This window comes from Rhopalosiphum padi, chromosome 4 (genome assembly GCF_020882245.1).
Source record: "Rhopalosiphum padi isolate XX-2018 chromosome 4, ASM2088224v1, whole genome shotgun sequence".
NCBI lineage: Eukaryota > Metazoa > Arthropoda > Insecta > Hemiptera > Aphididae > Rhopalosiphum > Rhopalosiphum padi.
In genome coordinates, this window is record NC_083600.1 from 37,458,094 (window position 1) to 37,480,505 (window position 22,412).

Consider the following 22,412-nt stretch of genomic DNA (forward strand, 5'->3'; position numbering starts at 1 on the left):
TATACATGCATAAAATACGTTTTTTGCTATTTTAAAAAATTGGCAGTTTTAAATTTTGGCAACACTATTAGAAACTAAAATGTCACCCTTAAATTAAAGCTGTAAAGACTCATTGAAATAGATCTCTAGCATGACCTCGGTTTTAGATTCCTTTGCAATAACTAATAGATAGAAATATAGAATAAGTCAATAAATAATATATGACTATTGGATACAAGTTTATGGTTTTTAATGTTTTTATAATAATACTTACCCATCTATTTAGCTGATGTAAATTCATCTACCTTTACCTGTCGTTGACTACTGCTCATTCAACGTTGCATTCGATATAATATGTCATATATGTACAATCATTCTACATAAGAGTAGAACAAGTTTTCGTATTAAATGAGTTTGAAAATTGTAAATTGTACCATTTATTTATTTTTACTCATTGTACTGTATTTCTTTGTAAATGAGATTTCAGCTGTATCGATATTCACTCGCGCTTGAAATATATTTTATAATGGCTGTCGGCTGACCTTTTTTGTTAATAAGTAATGTTTTATTAGCCTTTTTTTTTTAACAGTACCTATCTAATATTTAAATGATTTTAATGTAGAAGGGAGGTATTACATTTTGTTGGTTTCAGCTTCTGTTCTGGAGTTGAATGATTGTCGATTGGCGAAGTGTCGACAACATCACCCACAAATAATACCTTAGACCGTCATAGTACTTACTACTTACAATCTTTCATTTTTCGCTGTCGAATTTTTTTTGAATAATGGACGTTACCTAATGCTGGCCTATACAAATATTGTAGACGGTTGTATCGTAGAGCACTAGAGCTTATATTATAAAGTCTATGAGCTGTGTTTAAAAATTGCACTATTTTTGGCTTTCACATGACAGGGATCAAAGTTAGTCAGATGAACATGTTGGACATATTTAATGAAATTTTTAATGCTTGATCGCACATTAGATTATTAAGTTACCAACGTCTAATAAAGATCTTTTCAAACGTCATCCTTGAATTTTATAAATGTTAATGTCTTATGACGAGCAAATAGAAAATTGATGTCTGTCGGATGGCTTCAAACTTGGTTGTTAACCATTCCAAGTCAGTCCGGCAATAACGTTCATCATGAACGCACGGTCATTACGCTCGCTCCGTTATCTGTTTTTCATACGCTAATATTATATTATTACTTTCTGCCGTTTACGTTTACGTAATATGGCGGCCCAATCGTCGAATAATCGTGTCACAACTAAAATTAATTCAACTTCAAGCAAAAGAAATCTTTCGTCTTCTTCGCTCTCACCCAAGCCAGATGATAAGAAATCAAAAATATTCATAACTCCTAACCGGTACTCAGTTCTCACTACACTTAAAGACTCAAACGACAACACACAGCCAAACAAAACTCAAACACATACTCAAAATATCCTACCAAAACCACCAGCAGTTTATATCAAAGATGTGAGTAATTTTTCCAGTTTCACCTCAAACTTGATGAAAATTTTCAATACAACAGAATTTATCTGTAAAACCACACCTTCTTACCTGATCGTCCATACTCATTTCTATGAGCATTACAGACTACTCATTAAATATCTAATTGAAAACAGCATCTGTTTTCATTCATACCAGCAATATGATAAGCGTCCATTACGGGTGGTGATCCGCAATCTCCACCCTTCTACCTCTACTGAAGATATAATTACTTCTCTATCGGAACTGGGACACCAGGTTACCCACGTTCATAACATTAAGCGCTCTTCCGATAAATCACCTCTACCTCTATTTTTCGTCGACCTCAAAATAGCCACCAACAACATGGATTTATATAAAATCGAGTATCTATTGCACACCAAAATTGTTGTCGAAAAGCCCCATCCACGTAAAGGCCCACCTCAATGCCATCGTTGTCTGTCTTACGGGCACACTCAGAGTTACTGCAACCACATTCCACGATGCATCAGATGTGGCGAAGAACACAGATCTGACGTATGCACTATGTCACCAGAATCTCCGGCCAGGTGTGCTTTATGCCAAGGTAGCCACCCTGCCAATTACAAAGGCTGTCCCGTTTATAAAAAACTTAATTACAGACCACCTCGTCGTAAACATTTCATATCTACTCCCAAATCTCATACAAACTTCCTTAAATCCACCTTAAATTCCAATACCGATAAACCATCATATGCCGAAGCCACTTCCTCCAATCATAACCATTCCCACCTATCTCCTAATATAGAAACTTTATTTACATCTTTTATTACCGAATTCAGTGCAATCATAAAACCCCTCCTGTCTCTCCTAACGGCTTTATTAAATAAAGGTAATTTGTAATTCCATATACCGTTATACGTCCACCATAATATATTGTATCATTTCATTTTATATTGTTATCTAATCACCAAATTATCTAAATTATGCTATAATTAAGATTCTATTTATTGTAAATCTTTTATACATATATTATATATTGTAATAACTGTCGAACTATAATAGTTATATGCTGAAAGTTCTAAATAAAAAAAAAAAAAAAAAAAAAAAAAAACCATTCCAAGTCATTTATTCATAATCCACAATGCGAAAAGATTCTCTTAATTTTATGTATAATAGAACGGTCGTCAACGTGTCTCAGTAACTTTTAACATACCCCGGAGGACGGAGGTATTACCTCGAGCTTTATTATACCCAGTTTTCGGTTCAGACCAGCTGTCGTCATATTTTGATAAATACCCTATCTTTAGTCCTAGGTAACATTAATTTTTGTAAATAACGAGGACAGTCAGGACAGACCATTTCGTCCTTAGCTCGAGCTGGGGAATTGTTATTAATATTTCTTTATTTAATTATGTAGGTACCCAGTCTACCATTCAAAATAGTACTTTTTTGGAAATTTGTATTTGACATAGGTAAATTGGCTAATAGGATAATGTATTATGTATATTATTTTTAGACACGATTGAGATGAATATCAATCCAACGTTATCTGTGCTATTTGCTATTAATGCTATTATATATATTGTATGACAATAGTCAATACTCAATATATATTCATATATTATGTAATTTAGCCATTTAGGTCGACGAAGCAAATAACTTGAAAATGTATAAATTGTACAAACTATACAAACCTAAAACATAACTAAGAAAACTGAGCTGATATCGTAGTATCCAAATCGTAGTATGGACGAGTACGATGAATGATGATCGGAGATATATTTAAGTTGTTTAAATAGTGTTTTTAGTTAATGTTATAATAGGTTTTTGCCGTTTTTGGTAATAATATTATTTGATTTGTTTGAGTAGCTAATAGCTATAAAATAATTATTATAGATTAATTGTATTTTTTAATTAGGTACAATGGCGTGACTAATGACTATAAATGGTAAATACTATAAATATTATTATCATACCCATATATTCCATATGTGATAGCCGATAGGACAACTGGACAAATCTTCCCTAATAGTTAGGTATAAACACAATTACACGCTACAGAACCAAACGGGTCTACCCAATTATTTTGTGCTTGACACGCCACTGGTACAATTTGTTTAAAATTCTAAATAAACAGTGAGGGTAATAGGATATAATTGGTAATTATATCGACTCATGAGAGCTCTGCTAATAATTATATTTTTTAGTCTTTTAGTCGCCTAGGTGTAGGTAGAAGTATACAGTATACTCGTATCAGTTGTATCATTGTTCACTAAACAATTCATATACACAAATACACAATAGAGTGAAATCTGTTCATTTTTTAGGACATAACTGCATACATATTTAATAGGATTTTAGCGTAGGTAGGTATGTATATAAATGTCTGGCCTAACGGTATTACACAATAATATTATGCAGGTAGGTACATTATTGTAATATTTAAATGTAATTTGTGATACATATAATGTTAATGACGGGTGTTCATTGAACACAATAATTATCGACTTAATTAAAACTTTAAAAAAATATATAATAATATATTAAAATAGTATGCAAAATACAATATCGTTTATCGATAAAAATATATAATATATTTATATATTATACTATACCTATCATGACACATGATTTCATATAAAATGTTATATTTAATAACAATATAAATTATAGAAATACGTGATATTATGGTAGGTAAGTAGATATAATTAGTAATTTTCATCTAAATCAAAATATAAGATATTGTCCACATTATGTTTGATTGTTTTTGCTATATTCAAACTTAATTATCATCAGCGGGTACCTGTTCTTCAGCATGTTTCTGAAAAGAAAAATAATTAGAAAATATTAACAAATTGAAATACAGCCAGATAAGGACTAAGGTGGGCTTAGAGCGTATTTACGATTTTGGCGCCCTTTTTCCCCATTAAAAATAATTTAAACTCTAAACCCTAAAAATTTAACTTTTAGTGCGGCGCCCCTTTAATAAGCTTACAATTTGGCGCCCGGGAAATTGCCCGCTTCGCCCTTCCCTAAATACGCCTCTGAGTGAGCTACAGTCTACATCAGGCGCGAAAATAGGTACGTATATTTTTTAATTTATTTAAGTTTTATTCAAGTACTTGTAAAACACTAAAACTATTTTTTATGTCTTTTCGTTCGTTGTTTTGCGTAAACATGCGTTTTTACGTCGAAAAAGATTAATTTTTTTTAATTGTGTGGATGGATCTACACGACAATCGGACAATTTAGTAAAACACGATAGTTACAAGTATGAAGATAGCTGTTTTTTTTTTAAATAATATATTACCTACTGTAAATAGTAATATATACGTACATATATATAACGATTTATAAATTGGCTTTTGAATTTTAGGGTTAGAGTTTCGCCTCAAGTTATTTTTGCATTTAAGTAAAAGTTGTACATTTATGACTTCTTATCTTTTGATCTTTTTAAATAGGTACGTTAAAAAGTCATTTTTTTGGACAAGAAGGGTATAGGATTTTTTCCGTTGATCGAGAGAGAGGGGCACCACGCTCAATCACACTTACAAAAGTTATGTAGACGTCACTGCAGAAGTCTACCGTCTAAGTCTCTATGGAGTAATGGTAATTATGCCTACATAGTACATATACCTGACGCACACTTGTACGAGTATTTATATAATAAAATATAAAATTTGAAAAATTAATAAGTATTATACCTTGGAAACTTTTTCGCCGTAAATGGACCAAAACGTTGATTTGGCCGTCATCTTGTGTCCCGTTTGCTGGTTGAACGTGGAGCATTCTTCGAACGGCGGACAGTACAAGTGCAGACTTACAGCTTTGTCGGTGTGACTGGCGTTTTCTACTCGGTGTAGACCCATCGCATCTGAGGAAATAACAATTCAAATAAATAAATTTTAACGAATAAATAATGTACATATCCTATAAGCATATAGGAGATTTGCCTTTGACATTTGATAGAACCTCATAAGGAGAAAAAATAGGACTGAAAATAGTTAATTAGTGAGCAAGGTCATATGACACTCACTACTCAGTTGTGTGTAAAACAGAAAAATTACAATTTTGTCCCTATAATTTAGCATATAAAATCAATGGTATACTACAGTTTATACGGTTTTGCCAAACATTTGTCCCCGACCTGCCACATAAATGACATTATAATATGATACTAGCCGGTTTCTCTAAAATTAATTGAATATACATCTCTGTGCGAATATTTTAAATATTATGTAAAAATTAAGCGAGTCGTTCGACCGGAATTACGCATATACGTGTGTATAATTAATGCAGTAAGTTATTCATAAATTATTATTTTTTATACATATAATATGAGCGGATCGCGGACGTGGTGAAATGCAAATAACGTTTTCGGATGTTTTTGTTTTGGTTATTTTCGTGTTCGGGTAGATATAGGTAGTTGGTGCCATTTATATATACCCAGTAATTGGTATGACGGTATAGGTACACTGAACTCGAGTTATTCGATCGGAAATAATATAAAATACTAGAGAGTTTCTCTTTTTCTACTAGCGCACAGAGTTCAGTTAAAACCGCGTTAATTATCAATGTACTATGTAAAATAAAAATAATATACTCATAGCCAGAGAATTGACGGACATCTCCGCGACGGACTACCAAACAAAATCGCGACAAACGTCGTCACCTTATGTATTATAATACTATTATACGTACAATTTTATAGATAAGTATTAGTCGAATGCGGCGAATAGAATATATATGATCTTTAACTATACCTAAATTCACTTGGGACCAATGAGATATCATTTTCAACGAATTGGCATTCGAAAACAAATATATTATATAGGTGAGTTTGTGAAAATATTAGCATTATTGTAAGTATTTTAAATATAAAAATAAAATAAAATACCTATAAGTATAAATAGAATTCTGGGACTTATCGTACCGAAGAAAAATGTGCGATTATGCAATTCAAATTATAATAAATATCTTTTAATAAATATCTAAAATATACAGATAATTTTTTTTGTTTATTTAATAATTAAAACAAAAATGTTTGATTAAATAAAATTACTATTTTTAATCTTGTTAAAAGTTTACATTATTCATTAGTTCATTACTGATTATTAGGCTTCGGGAGTTCGAGATTTATTGTACATTTATAGAAAACATTTTCGAAATACGCAATTAAAATATCAAATGAACTCTAAAATCTAAAATTATAGGGAAATAAATAGGAGAAAACGATACGTCTATGATAAAGCATGCTCAAATAATATGATAGTAATAATTGTTAAATATTCCTGAATAAGTTTGTCAATTATACTTTTTTTGTGAGATGTAATGAAATATGCAAACATTTGCAGTCAAACTTCCTACTTATTAAATTTTACGTCAATAATAAAAAATGTACATTTGGTCTATAACATCCTATAACTATTGCAAACAAATATGCAGTTACAAAAATCATATTATAGAGTACACACGTACATTGAATTTTAATATGAAACTGTGAAGGTGAAACTTTAACCTACATATTTTAATAGTAAAACCATTCATTATTCTTGAATAAATCGATCATTATAGCTTTTATAGATAAAAACGTAAAAGTATAATATGATATATTTCGACGATAATCGATATAATAAAAAAATAATTCGTAAATGATAAATATACTCAATACATACAGCGACTACTGTACTATATACATCTAAGAAAATATACTATACATAACCCACATATGTATACCATATGGAAATGGTAGTTCACGTTTTTCTAGAAATTCTGTGACAGTTTTTTCTAAAAAAAATTAAAATTTTATTATCAATATTTTGGTATTTTTTCCCCGTCAGCGATAGTAAAATTTATAGGAACATAATATAATAAATTCTCTGTAGGTGGAAGGAACCCTTTAAATCTCTTTCGAACACACACCACTGTTGCACGAGAGGTGCTGCAGGAAATGACGTGATCATATATTATTTTAAATAATATAAACTTTGAAATGTCGATATTATTATATAATATGACCGCACTTCTATACAATAGTATACGCACTATTATTTGTGTGTCTATAGAGCATTAACGCACGGCTTGATAATGTTGTGGTGTGCGAGTGAAGATTATATTGTGCGGCGAGTCGAACAGCTATAGAGATATTGCCGGTCTCGCGTCATCGACTGACGTACTTATACGGTTATATTCACGCAGGCAAACGTTAAAGTGCGTATTACAAAATGCGATCGCCGAGAGGTATGTCAAGTGTTCAAGTGCGTCGGGTAATAATAATACCCTGTAATCGTACGACACGTAATTTATAATGCACCGTGCACGCGCGCTGATTCGCACTTTAAGACGTCCCACACATCGGCAAAAACAACATTATCGCGAATTATACGTATTTAGCGTATACAGTAGGCTATTTTATTGCCCATTATTTATCTTGCGAGATACGAGAACGAGATTACCTAAAGAGCTTTGGCCAGCTATGAAATCGAAAGCTAATATTTATATAGCAATAATATATATTATACATTGTATAGCTGTAATCGTAGCTATAGGCGTGTGCATAACATAATATACCTTCCATCTTGTTTTCTGCGCGAACGATATTTTTCTTTGCACCCCAAACGTTTCAGTGACATTTTAGACAATTTAAACATTCGCGTACAAAAACGAATGGCTGATTACGCGTACATGTAATAGGTATAACGCACTCATACACTATATTATGTTATACTGTATTTGTCCTATCGTCAAGTCTTGAATGTCACACAATTGACCTGTTCAGAATTTCATATTTATAATTACACATAAACCAACGAACCGACCAGGGCCGGATTTAGAATTTTAGATGCCCAGGGCAAATATTATTTTCTAAGTAGTTAAGGAAAAAAATAAAAATCAATATTTAATATAATAATAATAATTGTACAAAAAGTGGTAATAACTGCTACTTTTTGGGGGTAAAAATGAAGTGAAAACGTTTCGTCTTCATTGACACACCCCGCATGTGATTCGTCTCGAATGTGCAGTTAAAACTCAAAAATAAGACCGAAAAATTAAATTAAATTATTTAATACATTATAAGTAAATATATTTACTATTAAAATCTTGACGTATTAATTTTGAACCCCAAATTATTTAATAAATACAAATCAATATTTATTTTTGAAGGTCATATATTTTTATATAAATTTCCTAAACCGAGAGTCAAAATGTTTTAAACATTTTTTCATAGTATTCTGGTATTCGGATGCCCCTCAAGGCCTCAAACATCTGTTGCCCGGTACGCGTGCCCTTAAAACCCTCGGTCAAATCCGGCCCTTGAACCGAAGTACACCTATTAAACGATTACACAGATGTCAGAGGCATGTCGCCAAGGTAGAGGTCTTAGCGGGCAGAACTTCCTAAGTAAAAAACAGTGGCCCTGAACCGGCCCCCCCATGTTGTATTATTAAATATTTTAAATTGATGGAGACAGATTGTGTGATAAGGGAAGGGTAGTGGTAGTGGAGGAGGGGAAATAAAAGGGGCCAACATATATTGGCCGCATCTTATGATGGAAAAATTCCTGGCTACGTGCCTGGTGCCTGACAGGTGTTTTGTACATTCTTATTTCATCGTTCGATGCAATCGAAGTACTGCAGTATATGTATAATATAACAAATACTCAGATAACGCGTTAATAAAATAAATATATTTCATTAACAAAAATTGTCGTCGCACAAGTGAATAAACGAATAAACACTAATAAATACATATTACGTATATATAGATTAGATTGCATATTATATATTTATATCTATTCCCTATAACATATTTTCTACACTAGCTGTGATAGAAATATAGAATACTACTTATAATGTATTAAAATCGGATACAGTTGTATACCTATGATGTATAGGACCTATCCCTTGCAGTTTGCAGGGTACGGTTACCGAATGTGTATTGCCATTCGCGATATTAAAAGTTAAAAAATATAATATATAGAAGTATACAAAAATATAGTTGAGTTACTGTGTATCATGGATTTTTAATTAATGATAAGAATAGATAATATACGTATTAAATTTTCAGTAGTTGGTAATTTAGGTACTATTACTACTTGTCAATTTAAAAAACAATAGGTTTTCGGAAGAGACCATAACATTTTTAAAACTCAAAATATATATAGTAAAAGAATCGTCTACACGTCTATTGTCCATACTTGTCCAAATAGTTACTAAGTAAAAGTTGGAGACATTTAATATCTATATAGGTACTTGGTATTATAACTTTTTGAAAATTTAACATTCTCAAACCGATATTTATATATATATGTATTACGTTTGACCTATTTAAAATAATTATTACTTAAAACGATAAAATTAAAAGGACACATTATTACCAATTATATATATATAATTAAGGAATATTTACAAATTATGGTAATAATATATTAGATTAAATTTCTCATCTATATGCCAATCAATCGTTTACTGCACTTTATAAAGTATACTTTCGAAGCATTAATTTTATGTTGTAGGTATAGTAAAAAAAACAAATTCACCTTTGACTAGGGCGTGAAAATCCACGAACTGAGGTCTAAGAATGGTATAAAGTTTAGTCACTATAAACTATCGGGATGTGGGCACGATTATTATACGTTTATACCATTAAAATCATAACAAATTTAAATTAACGTCTATTTATTATTCGAGTCCTTGTTACGAAAATAATATAATTTAAAAAAGAAATTGTCTATACGTGTACGCCTTATTAGATATTTATACATACTAACGATATATATATAATATAACGTTATATACAATAATGTGATTGTGTTTACTTTTCGTTAATACGCGGACCATTCATTGAAAACTACGGTAAATATGTGTACCTACTACCTATATATATTATATATATAGTACATGAGAGCCCGGGCCCTATAATATAAATATATAATACGTACTGTATGTAATATGCGTCGTTTATACTCGCACACGCCCATCTGCCCATCTAAACTTAAACACCTCATTCTCGCATAACTCTATACGCGTCCAAATAATAATAGACATTTATAAAGTTATGACGAATATCCGAATACGTACAATTAGGATTAATCAGGATTTTAAGAGAGGCTCGACGACTACGATTCCAATCGTTTAGTCAAGCCAAAAAGTACGACGTGCGGATCGCATCATATAGTATCGCCTACATTTTTTTCATCGATTGTTTACGAAAGTCTGCATGTAGTTTAAAAATTAATAAAATCGTTGGCGGAGACAAGCCTAACCCTTATAATATAGCTTCGCACGCTGTTGCAACGTCTGCCTATGTTGTCGGGATCATAATATTATGTTATATGGTTATATCTTTTAGCCTGCAACTTAAAATAATATATAATTCTGTCGTTCTAACCGTTTATGTGGCACACGCCGTCCGTTTCCAGGAGCGTCCGTCCTATTTCACACATGGGCTGGAGCTGTTGGTCGTCTTCGTTTTCGTCGTCGCTTACGGTGCACTTTTCGGGCCACGCAAACCTCACTTCGGTCAGCTGTCCGGCGAGCATTTTCATTATGCAGTCCGACTCCGGGTGGTTGTGTATGGACGAAGCGTCGCCCTCGCCCCAGCACAACACCATCAGGTTGAACTTGCCGTTGCCCGCGTCCACTAGGTTTCTGGTGTACCGGAACTTGTTGAATTTGGCGTACTTGAGCCACTCGGCCGGGTCGCTCCGGTATGACTCCATCAGGTACTGCACGTACTCGACGTTAACGCGGTCCTCGGCGAACACTCTGTGCAGCTCGCTGATCAGATCGGTCAGCCGGAACTTTCCGCCGCCGCACCGGTCAGCGTCCTGGTGCACCACCGGTCGATACACGTCCAACGGCATGTTCCGTTTCCGGCAGTAGCCCCTTATGGCGTCCACGGTCGAGTTGCATTCATCGTTCCGTTGCTGTAGCGGTCGCTGCACTTGCATTTGCGTCGTCGCCCGGCTGCACGGCCTCTTTGTTGGCCACGGCATCGGCTGTTGTCGCTCTTCGTCATCGTACTCAATTACCGCGGTCGGATCCTCTCTTCTCTTGACGCACTGTTGCTGCTGACTGACACGTTCCATACCAACACCTGCACAAGTACGAACGTCACATACACATATTATTTTTATACAAAATAAACACTAGAGATTTTACCATTTGCTATAACCGAGTTTATACCATGTGTTACACCATCCGAATTTAAAGTGGTATAATCAAAGTCGTGGGTAGTTAGAGACTGTGAGCATCAAGCGGCTAATAGTACCTTGTACTATCGCGAGATAATATACTATATTATGATGTCTAGATATGGACGCGTAAATAAAATATTATATTTTATGGACGATGGTATGCACGAGTATGATAATGATAATATTGTAGTTTCCGTACCGGAAAGCGCGCGTTTTTTATACGCCATCCGTACCTGACCGGGCGCGTCCCACCTCCGCGAGGTGCATCACCCCACTTGTTATTTTTTTCTCCAGTTTATACAAGACGCGATTCTTTTAACAAGGAACTTATTATTTTACCAACGTTCTTTTAAATATTTTTTCACATAAATTTAAATCATTATTACAAAGCAACATTTTAAAAAATAATTATATTTTTAATATAACTGTTATAGCATATTTAACTTTATATTTTAAAGCTTGATATTTTATTTATTTCAATGTTTAAAAATATATTACAAATTATGGTAGTTATTTAGTTATAAATTATAACACTTCTAACTTAAAATTATTTAATATTTGCATTAAGTAGTGGAATAGTGGAACAATTATATTACAGAGTGTTCCATTACACTCCACTCATCAAAAACTTTAAATCAAGTATTAAAATATTCTTGATTTTTAAAAATGTTGTTTTATAATGACTTTAGGTTATATAAAAGTATATATTTCTAATATATATATAATAATAGTTTTTCGAAGTAACGTTAGTTATATGTCCAGGCGTTTTGGGGGTTCACCCCCCCACCCTCGAAAATAATTTCGAGTAACGAGGAAAAAATTGTTTTATTATGTTGTGACACAATTTGTATTGCTAAATTTTGTAAAAGCTCCCCGAAATTTTTTTTTTGTGTACGTGCCTGTATATGTCTCATATAAAAAGAATCACCCGATATTGATTACACAATAGTCGATTGCAATTAAAATTTTATTGTATATATTATGCACACAAGATCATTCATCTACAAATTGAAGTCGGTAAAAAAAGGCCGATTGTCCTTAAGTCTTTTACCCCGCACTCACAAAATAAAAGTCGTATTAGCCTAAAGTCCTACCTTCAATATTTAATACCTAATTATCAGTACACGCTTCATTACATACCTAAGCTTATCTAATCATAAAACGTGTGCAGATAGGTTTCAAGCTATACATCAAATTATCACGTCGATGGAAAACTTTGATGCTCACGATATTCATACATCTCATGGTTTAAAAAACGAATCACCATACTCTTAATATTAAATAATGGACGAATTATATGATTTTCAGGGTGTTCTTTTTATAAATAATTCAAAATAAACACTAAATAAAAAAAATACACTTACATTTTCTCTTTTTTAAACTCTTATATAGTGTCACATTTACAAACATTAAACTATTTTCTACATTATTGCACGGCCGCACGGATGAACCAGTGAACATAATCTGCAGTTTACCGAATTCGTATATAAACATTTGTTACTAGGACCATACATCAATACGCAATACGCATATTATATATATAATCATATGAATAAATAACTATAATTCGACAAGTGTGTAGTTGCACGTTTGAGGGCGAATCGTTTTACCGTCATCACTGGCGTAGTACCTTTATAAAAGCGGGCTCGAGGAATTTATCAATCATATGAGAGTATATTATATTTATATATAAACACTATACACACATGAAGATACAGAGCGATTCTCTTAACGCGACGTCATCGATACTATATTATGTTGATATAACGCATGTGAGCAGGTTTTCTATCACCAAAACAACTCGTCAAAAATTTTGAATAAAAAAACTGAATCAGTTTAAAAATTTCCAGTAATTTTGCCTTAGTAATACATACAATGCATATATTATCCCGGTCGCCGTTCGAAAATCAAAAGTCCCCGCTACCCACACACTCAAATACTTAAGCGTACAAGAAGTATTTTATAAGACTCGGGCCATACCTTTAATGCTATAACTATTTTATTATTTACACGTCCCTACAAACAGTACTCCAAAAAAGACAAAAGCGTTTCAATTATCTAGACGTGTAGAGATAAAAAATATATACCAATCCATTTGTGTTAAAAGAATCGTCCTGTATATTTTGCAAAAATTTATACAGCCGGATCAAAAATCAAAACTCACCAAAGCCTCGTCGATATCGTATAGTATAATTGTAGGTATACGCCAGTGTGTTTTCTTACTATTCAGCATATAATTAACCTTATCAATATAGGTAGGTAAATATATATAATTCTCAGTTTAAACGAGTTGCGGCTTTCACTCAGATATTTGTGCGATTTTACCGTATAATTTAACGTCACTTTCAAACATGTATCGCATGTACCAATGTACGGTGTATAATAAACGCGATAAGCGACTGGACGTAAACAAACCATTAGCTGGACATGTATGAGACCTACGTTGTTATAGAGAAATAGTAAAAAAAAATTATAAGGTATAGGTACTGCTATAACTTTACTATGCTAATGGACATTGGGTTGCAGTATCGAAAGGTATCAAAGATCCTTTGTGATGTCCTTGGACAATTTTCCTGAGTCTCTCATCAGTACCTATTCATTTATTTAATTTTAAACAGGCAAGGACCAATAAAATAATTGAGATTAATAATAAAAACAGTAGTACGACGAATATGATAAACACAAATAGAGATTACGAAAAATTGTCTATAGATATACAAATAAAATTCTAATTAGTTTAGGTATTTTTATTTTATAACTATGTATTTCATAATTTTATAATATATGGGTATTATTTGTACGGTAAGTTACTTGACGACTCAAGTATAATAAGTTTGTAGACCGTATAGTACTACACGTACGTAAGCATAAAGAACGATAAACGACTAAAGAAATCAGGTCTGTCAATATTTTCGAGAAAAAGCTTAAACACGAAATATAAGTCTAATTGTACACGATGGTGCTTTATACGTTTAATAAACTGGAACTATAAATTATATATATTAAGGTGTACTGTAGTCTATAGTAGCTAGTACTAGCTACTACTTAATAGTTATATAAGCTAACTAACTATAAACTTCTAAAAGTGGAGCGTACTAAGGGCGAGTATGTACAAAAGATTCTTGTTAATATGCCGAACATCAAAAATACAATTCCTCAAATGAAATTTAAATCCTTCTAAACTACTATATCGCACTAAAATACCATTTCAATAAAATTTGAATTTTTTAGATACGACATAACGAGTTTATTTGCAACAGTTAAAACTTAAAACTCCTTATTGTTTATAATTGACGAATGGACATTGAGTACGTGCGTCTCTATTTGAGTGGATAAATTACATTCCATCAAATTGTAAAACAAACCAATCCAAAAATATTAAGCTTTCGATACCCTCACGACGTCACAACTCACAATACTACATTAAGGATACTCGATGCATTTACATTTTAAAATACTCATGTAGTTACAATAATCAGAATCGCGTTCACATCAAATCTCTTTGAAACTATTATTTATATAATACATGTATAAATACCACCTATAGCGGCTATAGCCTATAGGTAAGTTCATATTTTATTTAAACAGCGATAATACCGAAATATATCTGCATTAGATGCCGATTTCCGCGCAGTCCATAATTGTATTTCATAATAGATAGGTATTATATATTATAAATTATAATACTATAATTATATAATATACTATTATTATAATGTAACGTCAGATTTGAAGAAAATATGAAAAAAACATAAGCTCGCGGTGCTAAGTATGTTTTACACGACGTTAATTATGATGTAACTACCAGCTATACTATGATTTATGGTCTTTGATCTCTTTATAATCATTATTTTGTTTTCATCTGATATTACAAAAATATAAAACGTATAGAGTTAAACATACGCTCTCATAATATATAATGTTTATAGATTAATTGTTTCTATTACTGTAGCTCATAGGTAAGGTATAGTGCGTGGTTTGAACTAAATACAAATTGGCAATTACCAATAATAAATAATCTACACGTTTTATTTAATAAAAATAAAAAAATGAATACTTTATATCACTAATGTGATATCAGGAGCCAAGACTTCAAATAAAAATTATCTTATATATAAGAATACGCTCTTAGTTTTTTTGGGTAATTTTTCTATTGTAATTACGATTTAGTGATTTAAGTATCCACGTATTATGTATGATTAAGAAAACATTCCCAATAATAATAAAAAAATATACGTATAAATGGATTAGCAGCCAGTTAAGATATTGAACAGTTTAATAGAAAACAAATGTATTGTTCAATTAAAATTTAAATGTAGCCTGTACAGCTGTAAAGTTGATAAAACATAGTATAATATAATACCAATTAAATGCTTTTAATTTGTAATACAATATTGTACATGTCAGATAATTTTCCAAAATAAATAGATTTTAAATATTATACAAGTTAACAATAATTCTGTAAAATTGTATAATGTATTATATTATTAAGAAAGTACTTAATAATTAATGTATTGAGCCAAAAATAGGTGCGCAAAACAATTCCAAACATTAAAATATATTCTGAGATGTATAATAATATACAGTTAAACCTCTCTATAACGGAATCGCTTGGGACCAATAACAATTTTCATTAAAAGAAGATTTCCATTATAGAGAGGTAAATGTCACTACTGTATTTGAACCGGACCTATTGATATTTTTGAGTTTTAGTCCCATAAAACAATGACCATGTGTACATGCATACAATATTGCATATTGGACCATTCAAACAAAAGCTCTACCTAGTTATGTTTGAAGTTATTATCACATCTAATAATGTAATTTTAAAACGAAGTAATTTATATGTGTCAACACATTAACAATAATTATATAAAATATTCTGCGTGTAATAGTTTGATTTGGTTTCAACAGTTATTCTAAACAAGCAGGCTTATTTGCAACTTGCGAGCGCGTTATGTATACATTTCGCAATAAATTGTATTACACAAAGTGTTGGTACATTTTGTACTAAAAAATAAACGGGATAAAACCTTTCCCGTAACATTTGGTAGAACTTTAATTATGATCATTTTCCTTACTGATAGTTTATAATGAGACAACACGATTTTGATGTCTGTTATACAATTATTACAATTTAATGATATTGAATTGATATATTATTGATATATACATATTAGAACTATATAATTAGGTATGTAAAGTTTTAAATAAATATCTAATCTAATCTGCCCGGCCTTTGTGCGCTAGATGTTTTGTTTGTTTTGTTTGACATGTATACCTATGTATATACTTTTATACCTACTGCGTTATAATAATATACTATATATTTGTACTAATTAGCCATTGATATTATTATTGTGCAGCCACCTGCCACTTGCCAGACAAGGCATTAATCTAATACGGCAATAACATGATCTATAAAATAACGAGATTTTACATGTAATGACGAATGTATTGGTATTTTACGTCATCCACAATCGCATTGGAAAAACAATTTTAATGAAAACAAATTTCAGATTTTATATTGTTGTATTTTTAAGTACATAATACACATATTAATACAGACGTGAATCAAACTAAAAATATATAGATATTAGGTATTACGAAACTAGTACAATGGGCGTACCACCCATTTTAAATGTGTTTTATCGTGAATTTAAAAAGACTTACGAGGGTGGGAGGCAAATATGAAAATAATAAAAGGACGCTATATCTACATTTGTTTTCTCCGTTGTAACAATAAAACGACGTAAATTTGCTATGCAACGTGCTTGTAAAGGCAGATACGATTGCAAATGCGGGTGTAGTGGGTATCGTCTTAATGACTCAGAGCGGTGTTTTTTGAGGAAAGATATTTTATTTTATTTTAAAATATACATGGCAGTAGTAGCCATTGGAAGTGTGCTGAATATTGTGGCATACTATTATTCCTTAACGAAAACAATGGAGTGTGGACTTTTAAGTTTAAAAAAAATGAACATAAAATTTGCATAAAAATTATTGTACAGTAATTATATCATGTCACGTTATTGGCAATGATTCTTGATGCGGTGATTAGGTACCTCCATTGACGGATCTCCAGTACAATCTCAGTAGACTTAATATAAGATTAAAAGAGTAAAAACAGTAGTCACTAGTCATATCATATGATAAAATCCGAATTACGTAGATTCTTAATCCTCTTCCTAGTTCTTCTAATTGTACAATCAAGTTCAACCTATTATACATAGGTAGTACTATAATTTATATTTACTTTAACCGTAGTAAATATTATGATCATAATATTACTGACTACTGAGTCAACGAGAACGGTTATATTGGGTTTGGGTTATAAGCGGCAACTATGATCATTTTTACATTTTTTTAAATCATTTTCCTATTATACATCTATACATATTAGGTAATATTATAGGTACAAGGTACTATTATAAGCATCTGTACTCAGTGTGTTGAATAAAATGTAATTTGTATACATAATACATTAACGTTGTTTAAATTTTTGTTAGTAATTAATAAAAAAATATCTGATAAATAAATAGGTTATGGATTATAGTCGAGCCTATTTCCAATATACATCATACATATACTACCCATTATCGATATAATGATACAATCAAATATTAACTAAACAGCATTATTATTTCAAACCGTAAAAATTTGATAAAAATATATAGTTTTTAATAATATCATAAATTATTAATTAAAAATAAATGTATTTACCTTTAAAATGGAATTATGCAAACGGAACAATTAAATATACGTCCAATGGATAAATGAATAGGTTTGAGTTTGAGTTTTCCAAGTGATCGAGTCTTGAACCTTATTAGTTTGATTGTTTGCACGCTACTATACACTTGTGTTCGAATCATGAACCGGTCATTCATTCTGATCATGTTTTTATCAAATCTGTAGGTAGGAAGGTACCTACACCGATTTTATAATATTAATAAATTACAAGTACCTACCTTTGATAATTTTCAAGTATATCTATACGCATCACAATTAAACTAGCTACTTTTTATTATATAAAAAAACCTTTTGTAATAATAGTTTAATTGTTATGTCTTATAAATTTATTATTGTTACTATTATTATAGTAAAAAATAACAAAAACTAGGTACATTCTCTCATATATTGTCTCTTTTCCCATGGTAGCGGCCCTAGACAATATCTGTTCTAAAACACATAATAATTAGTAGTGTATTTTGGCAGTTAAATAATTTTGAGTTACCTAAATTATAATTATCTAATATATCGTTAAGATAATTACATTTTTATTTTTATTATTGTTATTTAATTAAATTAGTTTTACAACAACAATTAATAAACTCGTAAAATACTATCTTTATTTTATAAATATTTACAAGAAATTAATGCGAAATAATCAACAATTATTTAATACCCATTATTATGGTCCGTACAGCGTATCCCTAAATCCTTAATAATACCAATAAAATAAGTTTTGTAATTATGCAACTCGATAAAAAATGTTTTTCTGTGTTAATTCATAAGCTAATAACCACAGATACTTGAAATTTAATAAAAAATGTTTATATTAGTGTTTTATATACATGATAAAATATAATTTTTAAATATTTTGACCATTTTTGAGCTATTTATATTATTTATATCATTATTTTATTTTTGTGGATGAGTACACGATAAGTTGTCGATAAAATGCTTCGATTTTCAAAAGTGGGAATTTTTTTGGATATAAAATTGGATCTAATTTGTATTTTAAATAGGTAACATTTTAAAGTTCTTAGTACTTATTTTTATAATCGGGAAAAACAACCCAGGAAAAATTCAAGGAAAAACAGGCTATTTTACGTAATTCCATACAAGGCAACTTTATATGTTATACAAGTTATAATTGATATACAAGACAAATTATATCATTTTTTTGGGGGAGTTAAAGGCTTTGACATTTGATGTCATTAGCCTGCAAGTTTACATATTAGTCTTATTTATATGGCGAAATAAATTGTAGTAAACAGTTGAAGGAGTTAAATAGTACCTATTATATACTCGTATTAAGTATATTATTTTCAGGAACGTAATTTCAATAAAAAAACAGGGAGTGCTGAAGCCTCTCTATTTTTTTTTAATGTGTTATATCTATTGGTTGTGGATATCTATAACTATTAAAATCTAAATTATAATGAAACAATTTGGGGGGCTTAACCCCTCCCCCAAAATGCATCTATGATTATTTTACATTATTATATTGAAAAAATTAAATATATTTTTAGTGTTTACCTCCTCAGGTGATTGTTGCGTCGTTTAATATTTTTTAAAAAGCTAGTATATTTCGGGAATTCTAGTAAAATATGTTTGATGGTAAACTTGTATAATTATTTATGGAATTGCATTATGATTTTTAAATGTCCTTTTCGATACCTACCTACAACTATGTACGTTAATAAAAAGGGGAAAAAAAGTAGTACGTACAAATAAAATACAAATTTCATAAAAGTAATTTCATTTGAACGATCTAATATTTCTTTAAATTTCTAAAAAAAATACAAATTTCATTCATATGTATATGTGCTTTGCGCAAAATTGAAAATGGACATGAACGTTACAATTGTATGCACTATGACCTCTGATTTTAAGCAAATACTTCAAAATAATAATTTTAAAGTATTTTGTGTAAGGACATACATATATAGTTATTAGTTATTACTTATTAAGCTGTCGTGGTTGTGATTATTTCACTGAGTATGCATAAACTATTGATAAACTGGGGTATCATACTTTCATCGGTCGTTATGACTCGAGTAGTCGAGTGTCATGATCATTGATCACACTTTAGTATACGAGGCATCTGGCTTAACTTCAGAAGTTTGCAAACACTTACTTACAAATTTAAAATTTTAGGATACCAAAATAAACATCAATGGAAATTGATAATATCGAGGGTCGTTTGATTGTATGAAGCCCGATGAAGGTACTCCAATTAAAACCACCAGACAATATAGAGAAAACAATCCATTGTAAATTAATTCAATCGAAAGTCATCGACAACCTATGACCTATGTATAAGTACATTACTATGAGATGATTAATATACAATATTTACATACAAACAGGCTGTTTGTAACAGTTAAGTACAGATTCTGTCCACGTGATCACACTACGTTTGCTACCCCGAATCCCAATTACTTCGTATCTAAATTAAATTAGAACGGTGGCCTTGTAACGGTTCTTACAAGGAGCTGGTTGTAATTTATAACAAGGACTCATCACTCATCTATCCTTTTTGATCATTTCTGAACTACGTGCCCGTAGCCCTCGTTAATTTTTCTACACGTGATACAACAACAGTTTTAGAAGTGCCTACCTGTTAAAGCAGTAATACAAGTAGGTACGACGTTCTGGCAAATGGCAAGTATCTGTATGTTGAGATGATGATATTAATCATTGAGACTTTTGATGGTATGCCTTCATTTTGTCGTTGAAGTTTTATATCTATCGATTATTAATAAAGCTTATTAAAGTAATTAGTTAATTTTATCCGTACGTAAGTATCGTACGATTATTGCGATTGCGCAAACTTGGAGTTTTTTGTTTTGATTTCATAAAACCACAATAACCCGATAAAAAGCAATCTTCAGAAAAATAATGTATTCACAATTAATGTATAATTATTATTTAATAATGTGTATGGCATAAATATTATTGCAATAATATAATTATATAGTAATTTAGAAGCTATGTGTGCCTACCTAATTATAATTCATGTCCGATGATGAATATCTGCAGTAGAGAGAATTAAAATTTTAGTAGGATTCATTTTTAAGGACTTCGTAATTTTGATGATATTGTTTGGATACTTAAGTATTTAAGTATACGTATACATATATTTACCTGTTGTATCTTGTATGTTCTGCGCCATCTCAGCCACTTAACAATGATATGAATTTTTTAATAATTGTTCAACAACCACAAAAATCCATAGTCAACCAAGCTTCCATAGTTAATATTTATTCGTTTGAAATTAAAAACACTGTTTTTCCTTGATTTTTCATCTAAATTTAAATCTAAAATTATAAAATTATTGTATTCAATTTCATTATAATTTTCCATGTTTTTATCAATTACACTGAAGTCCTAAATTGTGAATATTTTTTATACCAGGAAATTTGAATACCTATCATATAATATGTATATATCAAATAAAAGCTAAATCTCAACTTTTTTCACTGCAGTGTTTCACCATGTCCTAGTAAGTTGAGACTTACAAATGCTCACATTAAGCTAGCGATTAGCTTTTATTTTTTCAACAATAATAAAATGTCGTCAAGTAGGCACTTAACTGTTCTACTGAACAGTAAAGTGTCAAGTGTACTCCTCATCATTGAGTAGGTTACAGTAAGAGATGCGTTAAATCAATGATAAATCATTGTACACGATAAAAACAATACTGAGCGAAGACGGACTAATTTATCGGTAATTAAGGTATCGCCTTTAAAAAATATTTGTATCATAAAAAAATTAAGAAAAACGCACATAATCGTAAATCAACACATTCGTCGATTCGCTAGAATCTAATAAACAATAATTATAATAATAAAAATCATTCATTATTGAAAATCAAAATCGCTCCGCACAGAATCAAATTAGTACCAATTGGATACTGCTGTACACTAGATATGTGTCGAGTGAGTTGTAATGAATGTGTTAAATCTGAATTGACTCAATTCAATGATAATATATTATCATTGTTTATGGAAAATGATTCTTAGCGGAGACGGTGTCTGTCAGTCATTTATACTT

At 30.8% G+C, this 22,412-nt stretch overlaps 1 protein-coding gene across 1 annotated transcript; it reads right to left on the minus strand.

Annotated features, from left to right (window-relative positions):
- Positions 1 to 3,944: 3,944 nt before the first annotated feature.
- On the minus strand, positions 3,945 to 18,514 carry LOC132929595 (cysteine dioxygenase type 1). The gene is made up of 4 exons (XM_060995060.1): positions 18,354 to 18,514; positions 10,823 to 11,530; positions 5,137 to 5,306; positions 3,945 to 4,253 (listed from the first exon to the last, which is right to left on the minus strand). The coding sequence occupies exons 2-4, from the start codon at positions 11,520 to 11,522 to the stop codon at positions 4,215 to 4,217; spliced, it is 909 nt and encodes a 302-aa protein (XP_060851043.1). The 5' UTR covers positions 11,523 to 11,530; positions 18,354 to 18,514; the 3' UTR covers positions 3,945 to 4,214.
- Positions 18,515 to 22,412: the final 3,898 nt, after the last annotated feature.

Excerpts from the sequence above, each read along its gene's own strand:
- LOC132929595 (XM_060995060.1), bottom strand. The coding sequence starts at position 11,522 with ATGGAACGTGTCAGTCAGCAGCAACAGTGCGTCAAGAGAAGAGAGGAT. Across the intron at positions 5,307-10,822 it reads CGGCGTGTGCCACATAAACG|ATGCGATGGGTCTACACCGA; the intron begins GTTAGAACGACA and ends TTATTTCCTCAG. Across the intron at positions 4,254-5,136 it reads ACGGCGAAAAAGTTTCCAAG|AAACATGCTGAAGAACAGGT; the intron begins GTATAATACTTA and ends TTTTCTTTTCAG.